This window comes from Chlamydotis macqueenii, chromosome 2, assembly GCF_036417535.1.
Source record: "Chlamydotis macqueenii isolate bChlMac1 chromosome 2, bChlMac1.mat, whole genome shotgun sequence".
In the NCBI taxonomy this organism is placed as follows: domain Eukaryota; kingdom Metazoa; phylum Chordata; class Aves; order Otidiformes; family Otididae; genus Chlamydotis; species Chlamydotis macqueenii.
The window spans coordinates 152,435,539-152,455,286 of NC_141557.1; the positions used below are offsets into that span (position 1 = coordinate 152,435,539).

The 19,748-nt window shown below is 40.3% G+C and overlaps 1 protein-coding gene across 1 annotated transcript in view; it reads left to right on the forward strand.

The window, feature by feature from the left end:
- The window catches only part of NSMCE2 (NSE2 SUMO ligase component of SMC5/6 complex), a 135,642-nt gene that overhangs the window by 26,931 nt on the left and 88,963 nt on the right, over positions 1 to 19,748 (forward strand). The window contains exon 4 of the mRNA XM_086741264.1: positions 4,626 to 4,732. Within this exon, the coding sequence (XP_086597390.1) occupies positions 4,626 to 4,732 (107 nt within the window). The remainder of the gene's footprint in view (positions 1 to 4,625; positions 4,733 to 19,748) is intronic.

The window sequence follows — 19,748 nt, forward strand, 5'->3', positions numbered from 1 at the left end:
AGGGACGTCTTGCTACTGTCTTCTCCAAGTGTTTTGTGAATCTATTTATAAAGAGTGTGGGTTGGTTGATTATTTTTTTCCAGATGTATTGTCCAACTTGAATTACCAACAGTTTTGAGTAGACCAAAACTGGGGGCACAGGGAGGTGTCTTAGCACTTTTGGTTTTGAAAATGAAGTACTTACTAAAGCCAGCAAAAAATGCTTAGCTGTGTCCTGAATTGAGAATGTACTTTCTCCTCCAGAAGATGGAATTAAATCAAGGAGTCCAGGAGCTTGTGTTCCTCTGCTGTCAGCAGTAACTTGAAACCTACTGGCAAAGTGTGTGTTTTATCTGCTGCTGGTGCATACTAAGACAACTGCCTACTACTGCTGTTGCTATTGGCCCAAGTGACAGATGTTCGTGTTATGTGTGTTTTAAAAGTCTGAAATCTACTGTCAAAATTTGTGGGCAATGGTATAGCATTCACCTTCTGCCCTGAATGATGGGAGAGTCTGATAGAAAAAACAGTGTGTAGCCTTGAAATTCAAAGCAACCTAGTATGTAGTGCAAGAGGTAAAACTGACAACGTCCTGTTTTCTTTAAATTGAAAGTTGGATTTTTGTTAGCCAGTACTAAAAGATATGAGAGTATCTATATTTATGTTAATCCATGTTGTCTGTGCTTAAGCATTCATTTGAAATATTGTTATATTTGTAGGCTTAGAGCCTTCTTGTAATTTCATGGTATTCCGGGCTATTTTTGAGATAGACTGCGGTGGAAGTGAGTGCTTATTTGAACTGCTGCGTATTGGCTGCAGGACAGCTGTAATACTCCAACTAAGCAAATACCGATGTTGTAACTTTTGCACAGAAAAAGAGGTAGTTGTGAAAAATCTTTAGAAATTTTGCTAACTTGTGAATGTATACGAGGAACTAAAGTAAATATGAACTCAGATGTTAGAAGGAAATGCAAGTTTTTCGATAAATGGGTGGCATTGTAGGCGAGTGTTAATATAGAAAGTGTTAAACCAGTGCTGACTTGACTCTATCCTGTTATTACAACTTCTGCTTTAACACTGGGGTTCGTGATACTAACCCAGCCCTGACTGATCACAGTTTCAATCAGCAGTAAGGCACCTGAGCATGATCAATTTGATCTCTTATTAGAAATGAGAAGTTGAACTCTTGCTAATCTCTTTATGTAATTTTATTATTTCATATTTAGGGAAACTTTTCAGAATAATATCCCTGTTTCCATTATAAAAACAAATCATGAAGTCATGAGAGCTGGAACTGATAATCATGAAGTGTGCATATTCAGCCAGCTAATTTTAACATGATGCATATGGGCCTTTGAGAATGAAAATTATGGCCTTGAACTGGACTTTCTGTGAGTAAAAGATGTAATATTCCAGAATGTATAATCTCTGGGTGGTGAGGGTAAGGACTTGTGGAGAAATGCTTACTAAACTCAATATACTTAGCCTAGATAACAAGGAGACTTAACGACAGTATGCAACTTCGATGGTATTTTGTGGCAGTAGCTAAAAGCATATGCAGAGAGTTTGGAACGCATTCCTTAGATATGAATTAGAAACAAGATTAGGATAAATTTTGATTAGATAACAGAAAAGCACTGATCCAGGACTTGCAAAGCGTTTGATTTTGGTGTTGAGCTAGGTTGTTGGCCTGAAAGGTTTTGAGTATTTTGGAGAGTTAGCTGGCTTTGTAGCTGGAGTCTGGCTGAGGATATTCAGCAGATAATGTGGTCACAGTCTGCTGGAGGACAGACAGTGTCTTGAATCCCTTTATCCTGAATCTCTACCGCCTTCCTCACAGCTGAAATAGAAGCAGCAGCGAGGCTTGCAGAGTAGATAATGGACAATGCCTTTTGAATATTTCAAAAGCCTGATATAATTATTAAATTTATTTCTTCTTGATATTATAGTGCTGTTAAACTAACGGATTGGTGGGATTTGGGAGAGTGAGTTGGGGCATGGTGGTGAGGAGAGATAAGTCTTTCTTTTCTAATTTCTTATTCCCTAGTAAGATCAGGTCAACTGGTGTGTTCTGAGTAGTCTGTGGTGGAGTCTGTTGTAAGGAAACATTGAAGATTCTGAGATCCTTGCCTTACTGAGCTATAAAACTTTACATCCCCATAGAGTCATGCATAGCTTGTCATCATATGTACCCGACCTCTGCTCTGCATCTGCACCTTACCAAGGAGGGCCAGAAGTGCTGTTAGCTCATCGGGAGAAGGGAGAGCATGGTGGGAGCAGAGGAGCTATGCACAGTGTGTAATGTGGGACAATGAGAGTTTTTTAAAGGCAACTAGAATAGCCTGTGATGTAAGTTTTATTTTAAATCTTGTTTAGGAGATGGGGAGATGAGTGGCTGGGAACAACACAGGAAATTTCCTCTTAGCTCTTAACACCTTGTACTATGGATTGAACTGCAGACAGAAAATGGACTTTAGTATCTGTTAAAAAGCAGAAACAGGGGATGGAGTAAGGATACTTACCTGTATACAGTCCTTCATATCTCTCTTTATGTCCATAATGCCTTCAAGGGCAGGCTATGATCATGCGTTAGTGATACATTCAGCCACTTCGCAGTATACATAACATTCTTCCTGTGCATGGAACAACAGCAACAGGGAAACAGCAGTGAACACCACTGAGACTTTGAACAGGCTGGTGGATGGGTGGAATGGTCAGGACGTGAAGAATATAGGGCAGGGTGTAGTTACAGATAATGTCCCTCTTGCCTGAGCTTTGTTCCTCCTCTTTGAGCTTTATTTTAATGCATCTCTCAAATTGCAACATTATTATTCGTCATGTAAAGCTTTTTTTAACTGTTAGGAAAGATGGCGTCAATACAGCTCTCTTGGTGTTTAACAATGCACTTCTCTTCCCCTAGAAAAAAAAGATTTAGGCCACTGTAGTTTCTTTATGTCGTGGATATGATTCATTTTGGCCATGGGAGGAGAATGACAGTTACTTGCTACACAAACCTTTCCTGTGATTCATGGAGTGCCATTTGTGTCAGCCTTGAAGGAGGCACTTCATATGCTTCCTAGCAGGAAGGAAAAAGAGCATGATCATAGTTACCAGATAGGATATGGAAATTGGGTGGGAAGGAAGGGAAAGGGGAGAGGGAAATGCTGATTATTCAGAAGAAAGTTGCAGGAATGCCAAGATTCTGTCTGCAATATCCATTCATCTACTTAATGAAAAATGGATACGTACCAAGCCTATATATAATTAAGGGAAACATCGTGACTGTAATTGCCATGTTCACAAAATAGTATGGCTTATTATGTAACTTTTTTTGGTGTAAATATATTTTAGCGCTTTTCCTTCTGTCTCCTGTTCCATCACTGTTTCGTATGGTACGAAGCTCCTATCCCTGAGTGATTTGTTTCAGCAACAGTTTCAGGTTCTGCTCTCAAGCTAAGGCAGCTGTATACAATGCTTTGTGTAGCTTTCTGCAGAGACAGATTTTTGTGCTGTAAAATACTAATATAATTAGCAACTTAGGAAGTGCACTAGCTTGCCAGATCAGAATACATTTTCCTTTTTTCACAAAAAAAAAAGAGTAATTTTTAAAGCTATACCACAGTTTTCTTCCTAAAAATACCAGCACAGATTGTCTACTTAAACTGCTTATAAAGAAGAATACTCTATTAAATGGCAACCCCTAATGCTGCACGGCAGGCTTCGGGACTCTTTTGTGGCTCCCAGCTGCTTCCAGCTGTTTTTTCTATACCTGGAAACTGCAGGGAAGGAATAAGTGAGAGTAGGAGAAGTGGAAACTTAGGTTTCTTAATTTCTGAATTTCCTAAATGGGTTAGGGACTCGTGGCTGGCTGTCTTCCTGCAGTCGGCAGTATTTGCTGTGGTGCGTGCACCTGTGTCAGGAGGTACAGCTGTGGCTGTTCAGCCCTGGCGCATCTACAAAGAGTCCTTATCCCACTGAGCAGGCGCACAGCAACCTCAGAATAGGAAAGCAGAGGTGTAGGTAGAGATGAAAGGAGTGAAATTAGGAGGAATGCAGAAGAGAATAAAACTGGATGAGAATGACTAAGCTCATGTCCTGTATTAATTGATTTTCACTGGCAAATTGAATTTTACTGTTTGATTCACCAATGCTATTCAGTCTCCCTATATTTCCTGTGTTATAAAATGCTGGCTCTGTTTTGATTTTGTGGTAGCTATGTTTATTGGGGATAAGGGGTCTAATTATAGCTGTGAACTATACTGTACTGAGAGAGCATTTAAGTTTCTTCTGACTATTTCTGAGGCAATGTGATGAGTCATGAAATACAACTTTTGCAGAAAATATCCTGATTGCCTAATGACTAGGTGTTGGTAGATGAAATTACACACACTCTCTCTTGTTCGCATGAAACCAGGGAAGTGTCTTTCTGAGTAAGCTGTTTGTTCAAGTTACTCAAGAAATGTCAAGGTTTACAGTTGCAAAATAGGAAAAAAGTATATGTTTGAGGAGCTTGGAAACACCTGCTGTGCCTTACAGATGCTTTAGATATTCACAGCATTAATACTTGTCTTTATATCTGTAAATAAAAAATGCTGCCTGAAAATAATACAACTAATCATCCATGTACAAAATACTTTGTTTTGCAGATGATGTAGAGGATGTTAACAGTATGGAAAATGTCATGCTAGAATATGCTGCAATGGACAGAGAACTTAATCATTATATGAAAGCAATTGAAGAAACAGTAAATCAGGTAAACTGCCACTTCTATTAAAGTGATGAAAATATATTCTGATTTAAATATTGTTAATAGATACAAATGTTACATTAAAACAATACATAGTTGGAAAGATAAATCTTTGACAAGTATAAAATACTAAACTTGCCAGTACAACTATTAATTTTGCTTCCTAGCCCACATGCAGTGCGATAGTTTCTAATTCCTCCCCACCAAACGTTTGCACCACTTGGAACATGGGATGAATAGTGCTTTGGGCATCGCTGGGGACTGCGTAGCTAGGAGAGCGTAGTCTCAGAGGATACCTCCTTCTCATATTGCGAAAGGTGGAAGCTGCAAATGAGGCTGCTAATTTCAGGAATAAACAAGTGGTTGTGGCAGCGGGGAACCGATGCAGCCTGGTTTCCAGTGTCTTCCTGCCACATGAATTTGCTGGTGCTTAATAAAGGGGTGAGCTTGTTAATTGTTCGCTCAATTAACTGTGGTCTTGTTTGCTACCTGACCACTCGTTTTTGTAAGAGCTGTCGCATTTTGGCGTGTTCAGGGAGTTTCTAGCCCCGCGTTGAGCGTGACGGCCGTTGCACAACAGGTGCCGGGGCTATTTGGATGAAACGTGGGTTGCGTAAGCAGCTTTTCGTTGTCAAACCGGGCTCCACGGAGGAGGCCGTGGGTTAGGGAGCGGAGCACCAGCGTTCGGAGGCCTTCTCCCTCTCTGCTTTCGCGGGCAGGCGGCTGTGTCGAACAAAACCCCTCGTATGTCCCCGCTGCGCCCCGAGGGCCGGAGCGCGGTGCTGGGAGAACGGCCGGCGCCGGGCCCGGGCGGGGCCGGGGCGCGGCGGCGGCGCTGGCCGGCAGGGGGCGCCGCGGTTGCGTTCCCCGCAGGCCGTGCTCCGGTGCGGCGCCTGTGCCGGCCCGTCCCGCTCCGCCATTATCTGGTGTTTCCTGACGGGTGTCGGCTCGTCAGCCCCCTTCGGTTCTGTGTCCCTGGCTCTTGGTCTCTGCGTGATCCACTCAGCCCTCTCACCTTGTACCCCAGTTCCACTGCGCTGCTGCTGCCTTCTCTCAGGCTGTCCCTGACCCTCTGACAACAGCTCCTTAGTTTTCTATTTTCTGATCATCGCAACCTGGCCCTTAGCAAGCAAGGTATTGAAAAAGTAGGCTTCACGGCAGATCCAGACATTGAAAGAGCAAACTTCAGTGTGGTCTGTACTTGATCACTTCATTTTTGGGCCACGTCATGCTTGGAGAACTCAACTTTCTAAGTAACCTGTTTTAGTGTCTGCAAATAGACTTTTAGGTGCCAGTTTTGTATGAATTTCTCTAGAAAAGGCAAAAGCAAATCTGTGATTTCCCTTCAAGATGTGGAATCTGTGGTTTCAAAGTGTGAAGGCAGTAGAACTTTTCAATTAGACCTGTCTTGCTATTATTTTGCTATTTTTTTTTTCTATTTTTAAAACAAAAACAAGTGAGCAAAGCAATGCATTTTCCACTAGTTCTGTTCCGAGAAGTGCCTACATGTTTTTTATTTTGTAGAAAGGCTTTCCTTTAATAAATCGTGAGTCAGATGCTTAACTGAAAAGTCTTTATCCAAATAATTAAATATTATGTGTTTAAAAGGAGTTGAAAACTGTATCTACAGCAGCAGATGTTGGACAGCATTAAATACAGTCACTGTTCCCCATGCAGTCTTTAAATATACATTTCAACTCACATGTTGCCATAATTGCAGACCCCTAGTATGAATTTGTCGGAAAATGGATGGAGCAGAACTTTTTCCTTTTATTTGGAATATTTGTGATTTTTAAAGCTTTCCTGGTAAAACATAATGTGGTCCTCGGTATCCAGATGTCAGTGAAACATAGTAGGATTATATTTTGATTGTAAGCTGTTAACTAATTGATGCGTTATTGGTATAATAGGACTGTCAAGTCATTTTCAACAGTGTAACTTCTTTCATTCCTATGTATCAGCAAACACTTTCTTCAGCCTTGGGAATATGAAGAGTAAGCCTGTCCCTTCATCAACAAAGCACTCAAATCCTATTTACTCCAGATGCATTTTCTCATGATCTTTTAAGTTAAGCATGGGTTAACTTCTTGACTGAAGTGAAGGTATTTTTGTGGATTTAGGTAGGGCAATCATACATTAATGATTTTTAGAATTGGATTCAGCAGCATCTGCTATGTGCGTATCTATGCTTGTGTGCAAAAAAAAAAATGAAGTCCTGGAAGGATTGGTTTTCTTTCTTTTCTCCTTTTTCCCCCTAAAGTAGCTCATCGATGTTATGTCAGAGACTCCTCTTTTCTTTGCTAAAACAAGCTCCTTCCCTGTTCTTTCATTCCTAAGGTTTTAAAAATGCAGCTCCAAGACATTTAACACATTTAAGACTCTATGTGCATATAAAGTCAGTAATGGCTAATCTGTTAGCCTCTAGCTATGCTTCTCCTATCTCTGTTTCCTGCCTCGCTCTGGGGAATTTTCTGTACTTTCCACTGCCAGCATCCTGAACAAACCTTTCTGAGCAAGAGAAATAAATGTATATAAGCTTTTGCAGTAGAACAGAGATACAATCTATTCTCTAAAAAATAAAGCTAGTGCTTTGTTTGGGAGGATAGCTACATGCAATACCTCTAGAACTGCACAGCTATCTCCAATTACCTGTCAGACAGCTTAAAATCTGCTTCTGGGAAACAGATACTGTTGCTGAATTTAGGACTGCACCTGGAGGTAGCTGTAGAAAGGCTTGGGTTTAAAATAGCCTCCACTGGCTTGCCACTGATTCCATCTGAATTCCTTACCTGAGGGCTTTCTCTGGGGAGTTGCAACAGGTCATTCATTTTCACAAGCAGACTGTTTTTCATCTAGTGTTAACAGTATTTGTCTTAAGCTGCAAAACACATTTTATCTGATTATTTTGTGAGTTTGTTGTATTTTTTCTCGTCTGTAGTTTCTTTATACAGCAGTGAATCTGAAAGTAGATTATATTCTGCGTCTCACCTTCTAATCACCTGCTTGTAGTGAATGTCCAACTGGAAGTCAGCAAGATAAGGAGGCAGTGGCAGTTAAAATTCTTGATTTATGATTTTATTATGTGTACCTTTAAATGACATTGACAAAAGATGATATTGTACAACAGAAGTATATAATGTAAACAACTAGGAACTAGCATGAGATATAGTCACATGTTTTTAAAAGCCAGGTTTTTTGTTGATTGATGCTGGAGTAGGTGGAATGCAGAAGGTGAAACGTACCAGCATCCTCTTCTGGTTGAATCAGCAGCCTGTTGAGCAAGAAATGAGCAATTGAATCAGTGTTTCCAACAATAGGCTGTGGGAAATCCTTTGTCTGTGGAAACTCCCTGTGCCACTGGATTTTCTTGTACCTGTGTAATGACTGGACTCCTATGCTGCTTCTTTTTTCATTTTTAATGAGTACTTTTTAAACAAGTTAGTCAATACGCAGGTCCTTTCCATGCAAAGTCCAGGTAGCACTCTTATTTTTAGTGTAACAACAAAAAACTGATGGAGCTGAAGTATCTCTTGCAGACTTCTTTATACTCTTGAAGTGGATCCAAGTGATTGGGACCCAGGCTGACTTTGCCAGTTCAAGTGTCCCCTACTCTGGGAGAGCTCTCAAGTGGTCAGAGTGCCAGCATATTGTGCCTGCTCTCTCCCTCCACTCTGCTCTCTAGATTAGCGGGGGTGTTGGCAGTGGACTCTGATCACTATCTCAGCTTTCCAAGCATTTGGCCTGTTTCGGACTGTAAAAGCTGGGGTAAATTTTCTGAAGTCCCCAGACTTCTCTAAATAAAATGAGTCAAAATGTATATCTGTCTAGAGAACAAGGAAGGCATAACTAACTTTCTAATGTTGCATTATTCCTGCCTCTCTTTTCTTCTCCTGCAGGGAAAGAGAGCTTGGGCTATTTAGTTTCTTTTGCAGGTGAGAGCAAAGTGTTGAATGTGGTAGTGGCATCTCTGGCAAAGACTGCTTAGTACTTCCTCTTGGAAGTTACTGCTTTGCCAAACGTCAGTTCATCTTGCTTGAATTATGTCTGCCTTTTGTTAAGCCTGTAAGCATTGTGAGGGAGGATAAAATCTAAACCTGAGTGAGGTGGAAGAAAAACAGAGGAGACATGTTTAAGAAAAATTTTAAGAGCCGTATCAAGGAAGGACTGAGAGTGGGAAGAGGCATACGGAAAGGTAACAGACATGGGCTTGGGAAGTCATGAGGTCTTATAGACAGATGGCAAAGAGACTGATTGGAAGAGTGCTGGGAAGGAGGTGGTATTGAGCTGGAAGAAAAAGATGGAAATATTAGAAGTTGCATTGGTGCTTAGATTTTATCCCTACTTCTGCTTCAGATTTCCCATATTGTTCTAGGTGAGTAATTTCTATCATCATGATAGTGGCTCCTGACATCTTTGTTTTCTGATTGTCCTGCATGGAAACTGATTTGAGCAATTATAACTGTAAATTAGATCAAAGGCAATTAGAGTTTGAACACAAGAAGTGAAATTAAACATGTTCTTTGTTGGGTTTTATCTGTAAAACTGCATACAGCTGATGTAGATGTGTGTCTTGCATAGGGGTTGAAGTGTGGATGCTTCGGTCATTCATGCCTATGTGGCTTCACACCTTGTCAAGTGTTCATTCTTCATTTGGCAATGATGAGGAGTGCATCATGTTCCTTATACAAGAGCAGTTTTGTGTCTACAGCATATAAAGCATCTACTCTTATATTTGTTTTGTATTTTTCCCTTTAGACTAGTAAGTTAATTGGGCAGGGGATAGGAGAGGATATTTGTTCACTTCATCAGTAATTTAGAGCAGATTACTTAGTATTGGGGTCTATTATCTTCATGGCCAAGTGTGTAGGTTTTAATCCTGCAGAGGAATAATTTCCCTCAATGATGTAGGTTATATTCATTCCAAGTGTGCAGCTTGTGAGTGATTTAAGGAGCATCTGCAGAAAATGAAAGAATCCTGTTTAAAATTGCTGTGTAGGAAAGTCCATGGGCTATGCTTGACTTGCAAACTATTTGTAAGAATTACAGTTTCTTCACTTAAAACTCATAATATAATGCTCTAGTGACATGGAAAGTCTTCCTTGCTCTCAGAAAAACAAAAGGAACTTAAAGATAACATCTTTGTTACCCTGGCTCTGCCAGCATAGCTGTGTTGGCTGTGGGTCCTATTGGGGAAGGTTCTGCCAATATATCAAAGTCATCTCTTTCAACAAAGCAAACTAAACTAACAAAACACTTTATGTAGTGGTAGCTACACCTGCAGTGTGGGTTTTGAAGGAAAAGCAAAGTAAACCAGGGGATGTGTTCACCCAGCTCCCATCCTCCTTGGTGGCACCGCTATAGCAGCAGAACTGATGTAATGACCAAGTCTAGGCTATGTGGCAGGCACTGACAGTGTCATCAGTGACCTCTGCTGCCTGTTAGAGACAGGGCTGTGCTGCAAAATCAGATTGTCACTTAGTTTTCTGTAGGTCTAAATAACAGGAAGACTGTGAATCCCATGGGATTTGTGTGTTTTAGTTGATTCAGGACTCTGCCAGTGACTGGCACTGTGATACCCGTTACAGTGTTGTCTGTGAAACAATTTTTGTTGTGGAACTTGCTAGTTTCATGGAACAAACAGCCTTGTTTGGTGCTGACGCTTTCTTCATGAGTACTTTGCTCTTCTTTTTCTTCTTGCTGCACAGTCATGACCGCATGATTTAGGGCAGAATCCACTTATGATAGCCATATCTGCAACTGTGACCTTTACTGTTCCAGCTGAGTTCAGAGCATTTTCTCTGATCTATGCAGTGCATCAGTGTTTCTTGATTTTGAAATCTTGTATGCTAGCTGTGAAAATTTTGAGACCTTCTTTTTATCAAAAAAGTCCCCTGCTACACAGAACGGCTCAGGAAGATGTTTGTGAAGTCTGCTACCATGAAAATGGATTTAGTGAGATGGATATATCTTTTCTTGGGCTGGTAGGAAAAATAAAAGGATCTTGTAGTCTTTCACTGCATTTATTCTGACTCTGTGATTGTAGAAGCTAGTCAATCTGTCTTGAAGTTCACTTACAGTGTACTGATGTGCACCATCAGCAACAACAAGTCAATCCCCTGCTGAAAGACGTTGTACCTGTGCAGTGTCTTCTCTCCCATCAAATAGTAAATAGATTTCTGGAGAACTTGCCTAATCTTTAAAGTTTTTGTTAACAATGAATGTCTCCTTGGCCGTTATTTTGGTACCTTGAATGCTAACTGGTATTGCTCTTTACTGCTTGTTTACTTGCTATCTACTAATGAAGACCCTTCAGACTGATAATTCACCTTACAGAAAAAGCAAAATATGGACATTGCATCAAATCTTTATCATGATTTGGGCAGGATAGTACAGGAAAGTAATATGTGATTCTACACTTATGTCTCTGCATATGCAGAATGCCGAAGGGCTTACTAAAACTTTTCCAGGCAAATTTAATTCTGCCATTTACTAGCTATGGAGTTCTTTAACATTTTAAAGTTTCTTCAGCGCAATTTCTTTGGTATAATTCATAACCAATAGTGTAATGCTTGCTCTGTCCTACCGGCGTCTCTGAACAGTAATTCAAACAATATTGCACCGTTGTAGGCATGTACTCCATTTCCTGCAGAAACTGGGACAAGTATGCATTTCAACACATTTCTAATATTTACTTTATATATTTACTTTACTTTTTTGTGTCTGTCTTTGTATGTGTTGAGCTAAGCATTTAATAGAAGCCAGTTATTTATTTTCCCAGAGTTAGTAAGCTATGTGTGTAGTTCACTACAATAATATGTTAGAGTCCATATTTGACGAGCTGCAATAAAAATATTTTTTTTAGTGAGCAGTATATAAAGAAGTAGGAATAGTGTTTTATTTTATGTGGATTATCTAGCACATCAGTACTGTGTCTGAGTGTCTCATAGCAAACATAAAAATGTGTCCTGTTTTTTTGGAGGCTGAACCCTGGACACACTTGCACACCATCATAGGTTTATTTAACTTCATTGCACTGCGTATTACTTACATTTGTCATTATATTTGCAGTGTCAACACTGTAGGTGCTGAAATGGCCGTTGGCTTGCGTGGGTAGGGGTGGGGTGGCAGGGGCCACAACTGGTTAGCAGAGCGGAGATTTGGGGGAAAAGAAACGTTCTGGACCTAAGACCGACCATCACATGGAACTGGGAGCTCCATAGGCAGGATGGCAGCAGGGATAGTGTTTAGAACAAATGTGCCAAAGAAATCCTCAGAACCCCATCGTAATTTGAAAACTGTGTTTGTTATGTTGGGCAGCAGTGCTACCCAGCAGATAGCAAACCAGCCTGGGATTAAGGAGGAGTGGATACTATTTTCAGGTCTACTAGGAGCCTACGTGGTTGACCTTGACAAATTGTTTCGCTCTGTGCCTTGGGATATGGTCTCATGTTCATTAATACTGCTTTTGTGCAGTACCAAATCACCTGGTAGCACGTTCTCATCAAAGAAGCCGGATCACATGATACCGTGTTTATGCTGGCTGTATGCCGGCTGCAGAAGGACAGACGCTACCTGATGGAGTGGAACTCTGCGCAAAATTAGAATTGGCAGAGTGGGTTGCACTTAATCAGTGCGTCATGCAGCTGTGGTGTTTTTGATCTGGCCCTAGACATACTGAAACTGAATTTACGATCTAGTTTAACCACGGTCTCAGTCATGTGGACAGCATCCCATATCTCTAAAGAGAGATTTTTTTTTTCTACCTGAAGATTTCAAAGCAATTTGAATTCATTTTTTTTTATGATTTAATTTTAATACTAAGAGTTGCAGTTGGCAGTCTCAACTGTTTCTGGAATTCTGGAAGGTCACAACAGAGAGCAACTGCAAATCTCTGTGGTTTGGATCTCTGCTTTTCTAGGCAGTCTCTGCATTTCAGAGTCAGCATGAGTTAACTCTGTCAGGCTTAGCTTAGCCTAGAGGAAGAAGATAAGATTATGAAATACAATGAAATTGGTAGGTGTTGGGGTGGATAGCCAGTGCACGTTAAAAGCCATCTTCATCTCAAATCATGGATATTTTTTTTTTTTTCTGTTAATGGAACTTAATACTGGAAACACCGGAGTTGTAGTTACAGTTTAACAGTAGTGAAAATAGTCCTTCAAATTAACCTTCTCATCTAGAAAGCTCCTGCTGACAGTCCAAGGATTTAAATGCTGGGGCTGGGGTGGTGGGGGAGAGCACTAAAGGCTGGATGATTCTCAGCAGCAGGGTTTTGACTTGAAATTGATTTCTTCTGTTAATTGAACACACCCGAGCTGATCAGTGTCTTCGGGGAGACAGTTCTAGAATGCCTTCCATAAAATGTTTCTCTCCAAATATTCAGTGTTGTTTTAATTACTGTAATTGTTTCCAGAGATTGTATGTGTATGTTGGGTATTTCAATATTCCTCCCTCAAAAGTTTAAGTGTTAGGTCACTCGTTTAAAAACATTTACTTTTTCTCCTAGTGTGTTTTAAAACTGATCTTATCAATAAAAATATTCAGTTACACAGATTTTTCCCTCTGCAAAATTCTTAGCAGCTTTGTAATGAATCACAGATAAAATGTTGCTTACAGTATTAACTGGATCACACTTTTTTTTGTGGCTGCTACTACCATGAACTTGTTTTTGTTAAAGAATTTCTGTTAAGAAGGAGTTAGTAGAGGTTGCTACTCTTAATCCTAGTGTCCTCATAAATTATATTATTTGGGACTATTTCTTGGTGAGCTACCCAGTACTGGGCTAAGTGTGCATGCAACATGTTACATGTAGTTTAGAATGTACCAAATTCTTATAACTTTGTAATAGTGATTTTTCTGAATGTTTTAACTTTTATGGAACTGCATATTTAGGGCCTTTGTTAAAACAGAAGGAGCTGAAGGTTTGTTGAGTATTTTTGTCTTTTGAAGTTGGGAGTTAAGAGCAACTTTCTGATGTTTATTTAATTAAATAATGTAATGAGCTTCTCATGATTTTTTAACACATGCACTCATCCTGTTCTGCAGATGTTGAATTATCTTTCTTTCTCACCTTTCACATTGCTTCTGTTGATGGGAGGTAGTGCTTTCATTTAAAAAAGCAGCATGACTTCTTTGTGTTGTGATTTGCTACAGCATGCAACTATGCCTATTAAAATAATAATTAAAAATCTGCTTAATAGTGTGTATGCATTTTATTATCTTTCTAACTTTAGGTAGAGGTTTAAAAAAAGATCTGAATCCTGCCAGAAATCAATACCAGATGTCACAGTATCTCCTAAACATGGCCCTGTTGTTGATAACCTACTATGAGTTACAAACACTGTGCCTGATAGTAAGGGTTGGCAAGTTGGACGAATTTCTGGGCTCTCATCTTATTTGACTGAGCTAAGTGCATAGCCTGAGTAAGCTGATTTAACCAGCTGAAGTATTTCTTTTCTCTTTAGACTTGCATGCTAACATGGACAGTGAATGAAAAATATTTTTAAAGATCTAAGAAAATAAGTGTGTAGATCAGATACACTCAAAACTTCCATGTAAAGTGTAAAGTTCCCATGTTAACTTGTACTCACACATACTACGGCTGATAGATTCCACAAAACCAGAGAAATTAAAAGCTCAGTGATGTTGCTGCTGTTTACTCTTATGGCTCTTTTCAAATGTTTGTGCCTTACTGCAGTGGCACTGCTTCTGTGTGAGCAGTTCTCAGTGTTTTTTCAAATAGATACTCCTCCTCTGTTCAAAGCTGTTACGATGCTATTTTTTCCCCAGCAGTCTGTTGTGTGGGGAGAGGATAGGATAGTAAGGGCTTGGATGCAATGGTGAGAAGATGACAACTCTAATAGGGAAAACTTACGGGTGTGGTTTTGTGGTGTGTGATAATTGTTGTAATGATGAAGTGTGGGCTGTAGATGAAATGTTTCTCCATGGATAGTTTTATGCTTAGTTGGAGGTGATCAAGGGATACAGGTAAAGGCTGGGCTGCACTAGCGGCAGTCTGGTCCAGTTCAGTAAAACTGTCTACTGAAACAGGGCGTTTCTGGACCTAGTTATTAACAACCCCACTATACGCCCTTACTCCCCGCAAAACAACCCCTCCCTCCCCCACTACTGTCTGCTAAATTCCACCAGCTACTGGAGCCACAGTCCTCATCACCAGCTCTTCTCCCCAGAGCCACCTTTATTATGTTCAGTTTGGTGGGAAGCTCCTCGTCCTCTCCCCTTGCTCTCCCTCTTACAGCCTGCTTAGGCTTTAGAATCCCTTTCTTACCTTCTTTTGACCAAAACCAGAGTTGGCTCTTGTTAGGTGGTGGCATACTCTTGGAGAAGACTTACAGAAGCATTGCAGTGCACAGCAGTGCACTATATCTCTTGGCAGACAAAATCTGACAGAATAGTGGGGATCCTATTGAACAGTGTTTTAAGAGAATCTGGCCCATCAGTTGGATTTGTACAGAGCTGCCCCATCAATTATAACAACGTATGTCTCTGCTAACCCTCTATGAGCTAATTAGGCCTGAGTATAGCTCGTCATCCTCCTTAATCTACCAGTTAGGTTTGCATTTGCCTAGCCTCCTTCATCAGTCAGGCTTATAAACAGATATACAGACAAATCCCATCAACCAGGTTTACATGCATGGCATAGATAACTATAGCTGTAATGTGTATTACAGCTCAAAGTGAGTTTAGCTCAGTCATTTCAAACCCCCAGAAAACTCAAACCCAAACTCCTTATGTTAGTCCCTCGTTGTACTAGTTCTTTTCAGTACTTATTTGTCTGTTAATTTTTTAATAGAAGGGCAGTGTTTTACGGTAAGAAGAAAATGCAGCTAAAGCAAAACGCACCTATAGAGGATCACAGGTGTGGCTTTACTTCTGTTCAAGGAGAAACTGTCAATTAATTCAGATAACAGGTGACTATGATAGCAGTGTGTACAGTCATGGATGGAATAGAAGTGCTTGTTCACAATGTGTCATGTAAAAACAAAGAGCCATTTAATGAAATTATCCAGCAGCAGGTTTTAAACCAACAAAAGGAAGTAACTTTTTACTCAGTGAATAATTACATTGTGGAATTAATTGCCACAGGATGTTACGGAGACCAGAAGCATTAATGGGTTCAAAAAGCCACTAGACAAATTCACACGACAAATTCATGGAAGAAAAACTCATTGACAGCTATTAGATGTAAAGATTCAAGTACAGTCACTGTCTTGGGAAATCCTTAAGCTGCAAGTTGCCAGAAGTAGGGAACGTATATTGTGGGAAATAGGATATTGTGGGAAACAGGGGAAGGTCTTTCTATTTGGTGCCTTTCTTATACAATAGCTTTTTGCTTCGGCCAGTGTCAAAGACAAGAGAATATGCTGGATTGATCTTTGGTCTGATGCAGTACTCACATCTTTATGCAGCAGAAAAGAAACGACATCAAAATATAGAGTCCACAAGCACTACTGCACCCTGAAATTTATGTTCACTGACTATGTAGCTTTAAACAAATATAACATTTACACTCTGTTTCAAACCTATTTTGGAATGTAGCTGTATCTCAGAACTACCTTTTGCCTCTGTGATTTTAATATATGGAAAGTCTTCAGGGTATCTAATGATTTGTCTCTGTGTTCTTACTCTTATATTTGATGATTTTAAAAATAAGTAAATGAACAGCTCCTGCTCTGGGCATTGTTACATAAATGAAAAATTCTTAATCTCAAAGCTCACTTCAAATCTGCATCATATAAAACCGCACAAACCATTTAATAATTAGGTACCAGCAGATAAAATCCTGCTTGAAGTTAGCAGAGCTACACCCACTTGAGCCAAAGAACAGAGGAATCTTCAGCTAGATACTTGTCCAGCAGCCAGTTTTCTCCCTTAACGCCCCCAAAAAACTTAATAATTTGTTCTAAATAACAAATCTTGCTTGTTATATTGACGGGAAGAGGTGACCTACAGCTGTGAGTGAGTATCTGTTGGGACCTTTTCTTATAAATTTGATGACATTCCAGCCACGCCAAATGGGATGAAATGTTTTCCTAGATAGTTAGGTACCGTACAGTGTAGGATCTTCACTTATTTTAATAGATCAGAATCTGAAAGTTTTAAGATCAGTCCTTGAGATTCTTGGATCACTGAACACAAAAATGCCTTTTATATCCCCTTCAACAGTGTTATAAATTAGAAAGATCGTCCAACTGGGATTATATATATGGTGGTCAACTAACTTTTGACTGTGTGCTGGAGATATTATTACAGGAGATACTGAGTATGCATGTCTCTTTTTTTAAAAAAAAAAAAGGAAAGCACTAAATTTATAGCACTCTGAGAAAAAATTGTGATTGTACATGACCTTTCATTTACTTGAGGCTTTCATTTATTGGCTCCACCATTTTTGTAACTCTTCTTCAAGTAGTTTTTGCCTCTCTTAGTCTCCTGTTTCTCAAACTAAAAAAAGCCCAGCTGCTTCAACTTCTATCAGTCAGGAGTCCATGGCCCCTCTGCAGACTCCAGTTTCTCCACACAGCTCTTGAACTGGGGAGCCTGATACTGGATGCAGTGTTTCAGCTATTGTCTAATCAATGCTTCTTACAGGGGAAGAGTAACTTCTTTTGTCCTGCTGGCCGTATTGCTCCTAACGTTGCCAGTATCCAATTTGTCTTATTTGTGATGAGAATATTGCCTCACATTTCACTTGGCGTCCACCATAACCTCCCTGTCCTTTTCAGCAGAGCTGCTACAAAGCCAGTCAGTTCCTAGCACACAGTGATGCATGGGGTTACTCTGCCCCTAGAAAAGCTGCAGAACTTTTTTTTCTTGTTGAACCAGACATTTCTGTTGATCCAGTCCTGAATTTTCTCAAGGTTCTTCTTGATTAAAGCTCTACTGTTTGATATGTCAAACGCTACTAGGTTAGTATTGTCTAGACTATTGCTGAGAGTCTGTTGTGTGTCATCATCCAGGTCGCTGATAAGGATATTGAACATTTTCAGCCCTACTTTCTACCACTATAATACTCTGCTTGGTACGGGCTGCCAATTGCACTAATGTTTGCTGTGAGTGTTACCCTCTGAGCCCAGCTGTCCTGGTAATTTTCAATCTACCCACCAGACCATTTGATTACATCCACCACTCTCCCCACATCTGCATTTCAGGTCATTTCATCACATAAGGCAATCAGTTTGATCAAGCATGAACTGCCCTTTGTAAGTCCAGGTTGATTGTTGCTGATTACCTTTTTGTTTCCTGCATATTTGGAGGTGAATTCCGAAAGGATGTGGTATGTAATCTTTCCAGGTGCTAGGATGAGGCTAACCAGCCTATAGTTGCCTGAGTTCTTCTGCTCATGCCTTTTTCAAAGACAAGCATAGCGCTAGCCTTTTTCCAGTTTTCAAGGACCTGCCCCAATGATCGTGCTTTTTTTTGGAGATGACAGGCAGAACGCTTGGAGTCATATCAGCCAACTCTTTCAGCACTTTTAGACTAATCTCATCTGTCCTCATGGATTTGAGTACATCCAGCTGCTCTAACTCATTCCTTACTTATTGTCTGTAACCTGTTCCTTCCCAAACCATCCTGGTACACCGGAAATCCAGGAGTAATCTTTGCCTGTGAAGACTAAGGCAAAAATGTGTTGAGTACTTCAGCCTCTTCCATCTGAACAACCACTTGGTTGTCTCCCCCATTCAGTAACATCCTCACTCTTCCTCTCAACTTATGCAATTCCCTCTTGCTGCTCTTTATATCCCTCACTTGTTTTAATTCTAAATGGATTTTGGTTTTCCCAATTTTGTTCCTAAGTGGCAAAGTAGTGCTTTTGTACTCCTTTTTTGTTGCCTGTTCTTGTTTCCTGTGTGCTGTCTTTTTGCATTACAGTTCATTAAGCAGCTCCTTGCTTAGTCAAGTGAATCTTCTACTGAAATTTCCATTCTTCATGTACAACAGGATTATTTGTTCCTGAACTCTCAATAAGTTTTCTATAAAAATTTACCAGCTATCCTAGGCACCTTTTGCATCAACGTCCCAGGAGATTCTACTGAACTATTTCCTGAATAACCCAAAGTCCACTTGCATCAAATCCCAAGTTCTAATTCTTATGCTTACCTTCCCAATCTTCTTCTGGATCCTGAATGCAATCAGCTTGTGGTCACTGATCCCAAGCTGCTATCTGTGACCACATTTGTCACTTGTTCTTCCATGTTTGTGTGCAGCAGTTGCATAGACTATGACCTTTGTTTCATCTCTCTAGCACTTCCATTAAAAAGTTATCACCAATGCAGTCTAGAAATATCCTGGATTGTTTGCACAATGCCATGGGTGCCCACATGGTTAAAATTCCTCATGAGGACCAAGGCTGGTAATTGGGTTGCTTTTGGTAGTTGTAAACAGCCTTATCCACTTTGTGCCCTTGGGAGAGTGGTGTGTAACAGGCCCCCACTGCTGCATGGCCAATGTTGCTTTTTCCCAGAAGATCCCCGTTAGATGCGTCTCTGGTTTCACACTGGACCTCTGCATAGAGAAGGAGGTGCTTTGTAAGAAGGTGCAACTGCCCTTCTTCTTCATTGCTTCTTGTTCTCCTTGAACAGCCTCCATGACATTGTTCCAGCCATGAGTGCCATGCCTTTTGATCTTTGTGATCCTGATCACATCAGAACTCTCTGACTGTGCATGGACTTCCAGTTCTTCTTGTTTGTTGTGCATTAGTATCCAGACAGCTGAGGTAAGCCTCTGCACGCTCTCCCTCCAAGTCGAAATGTGTAACTTTCCCTTGTGGCCTTTTCTCACATGTGCTTTTTCCTCTCTTCCCTTACCTCTGGGCCTAAGCACTCATTCCTTAGTGAATTGAGTTTAAAGACATCCTCACTAGATTAGTAAGTCTCTTCACAGAGATGTTTTTCTCTTTATCAGGTGGCTTCCATATCTTTGTAACAGTCCTTTTTCATCGAATGAGGCATTGTAATCAGAGAAACCAAAGTCTTGCTGGTGACAGCAGTTGTACAATCAGGCA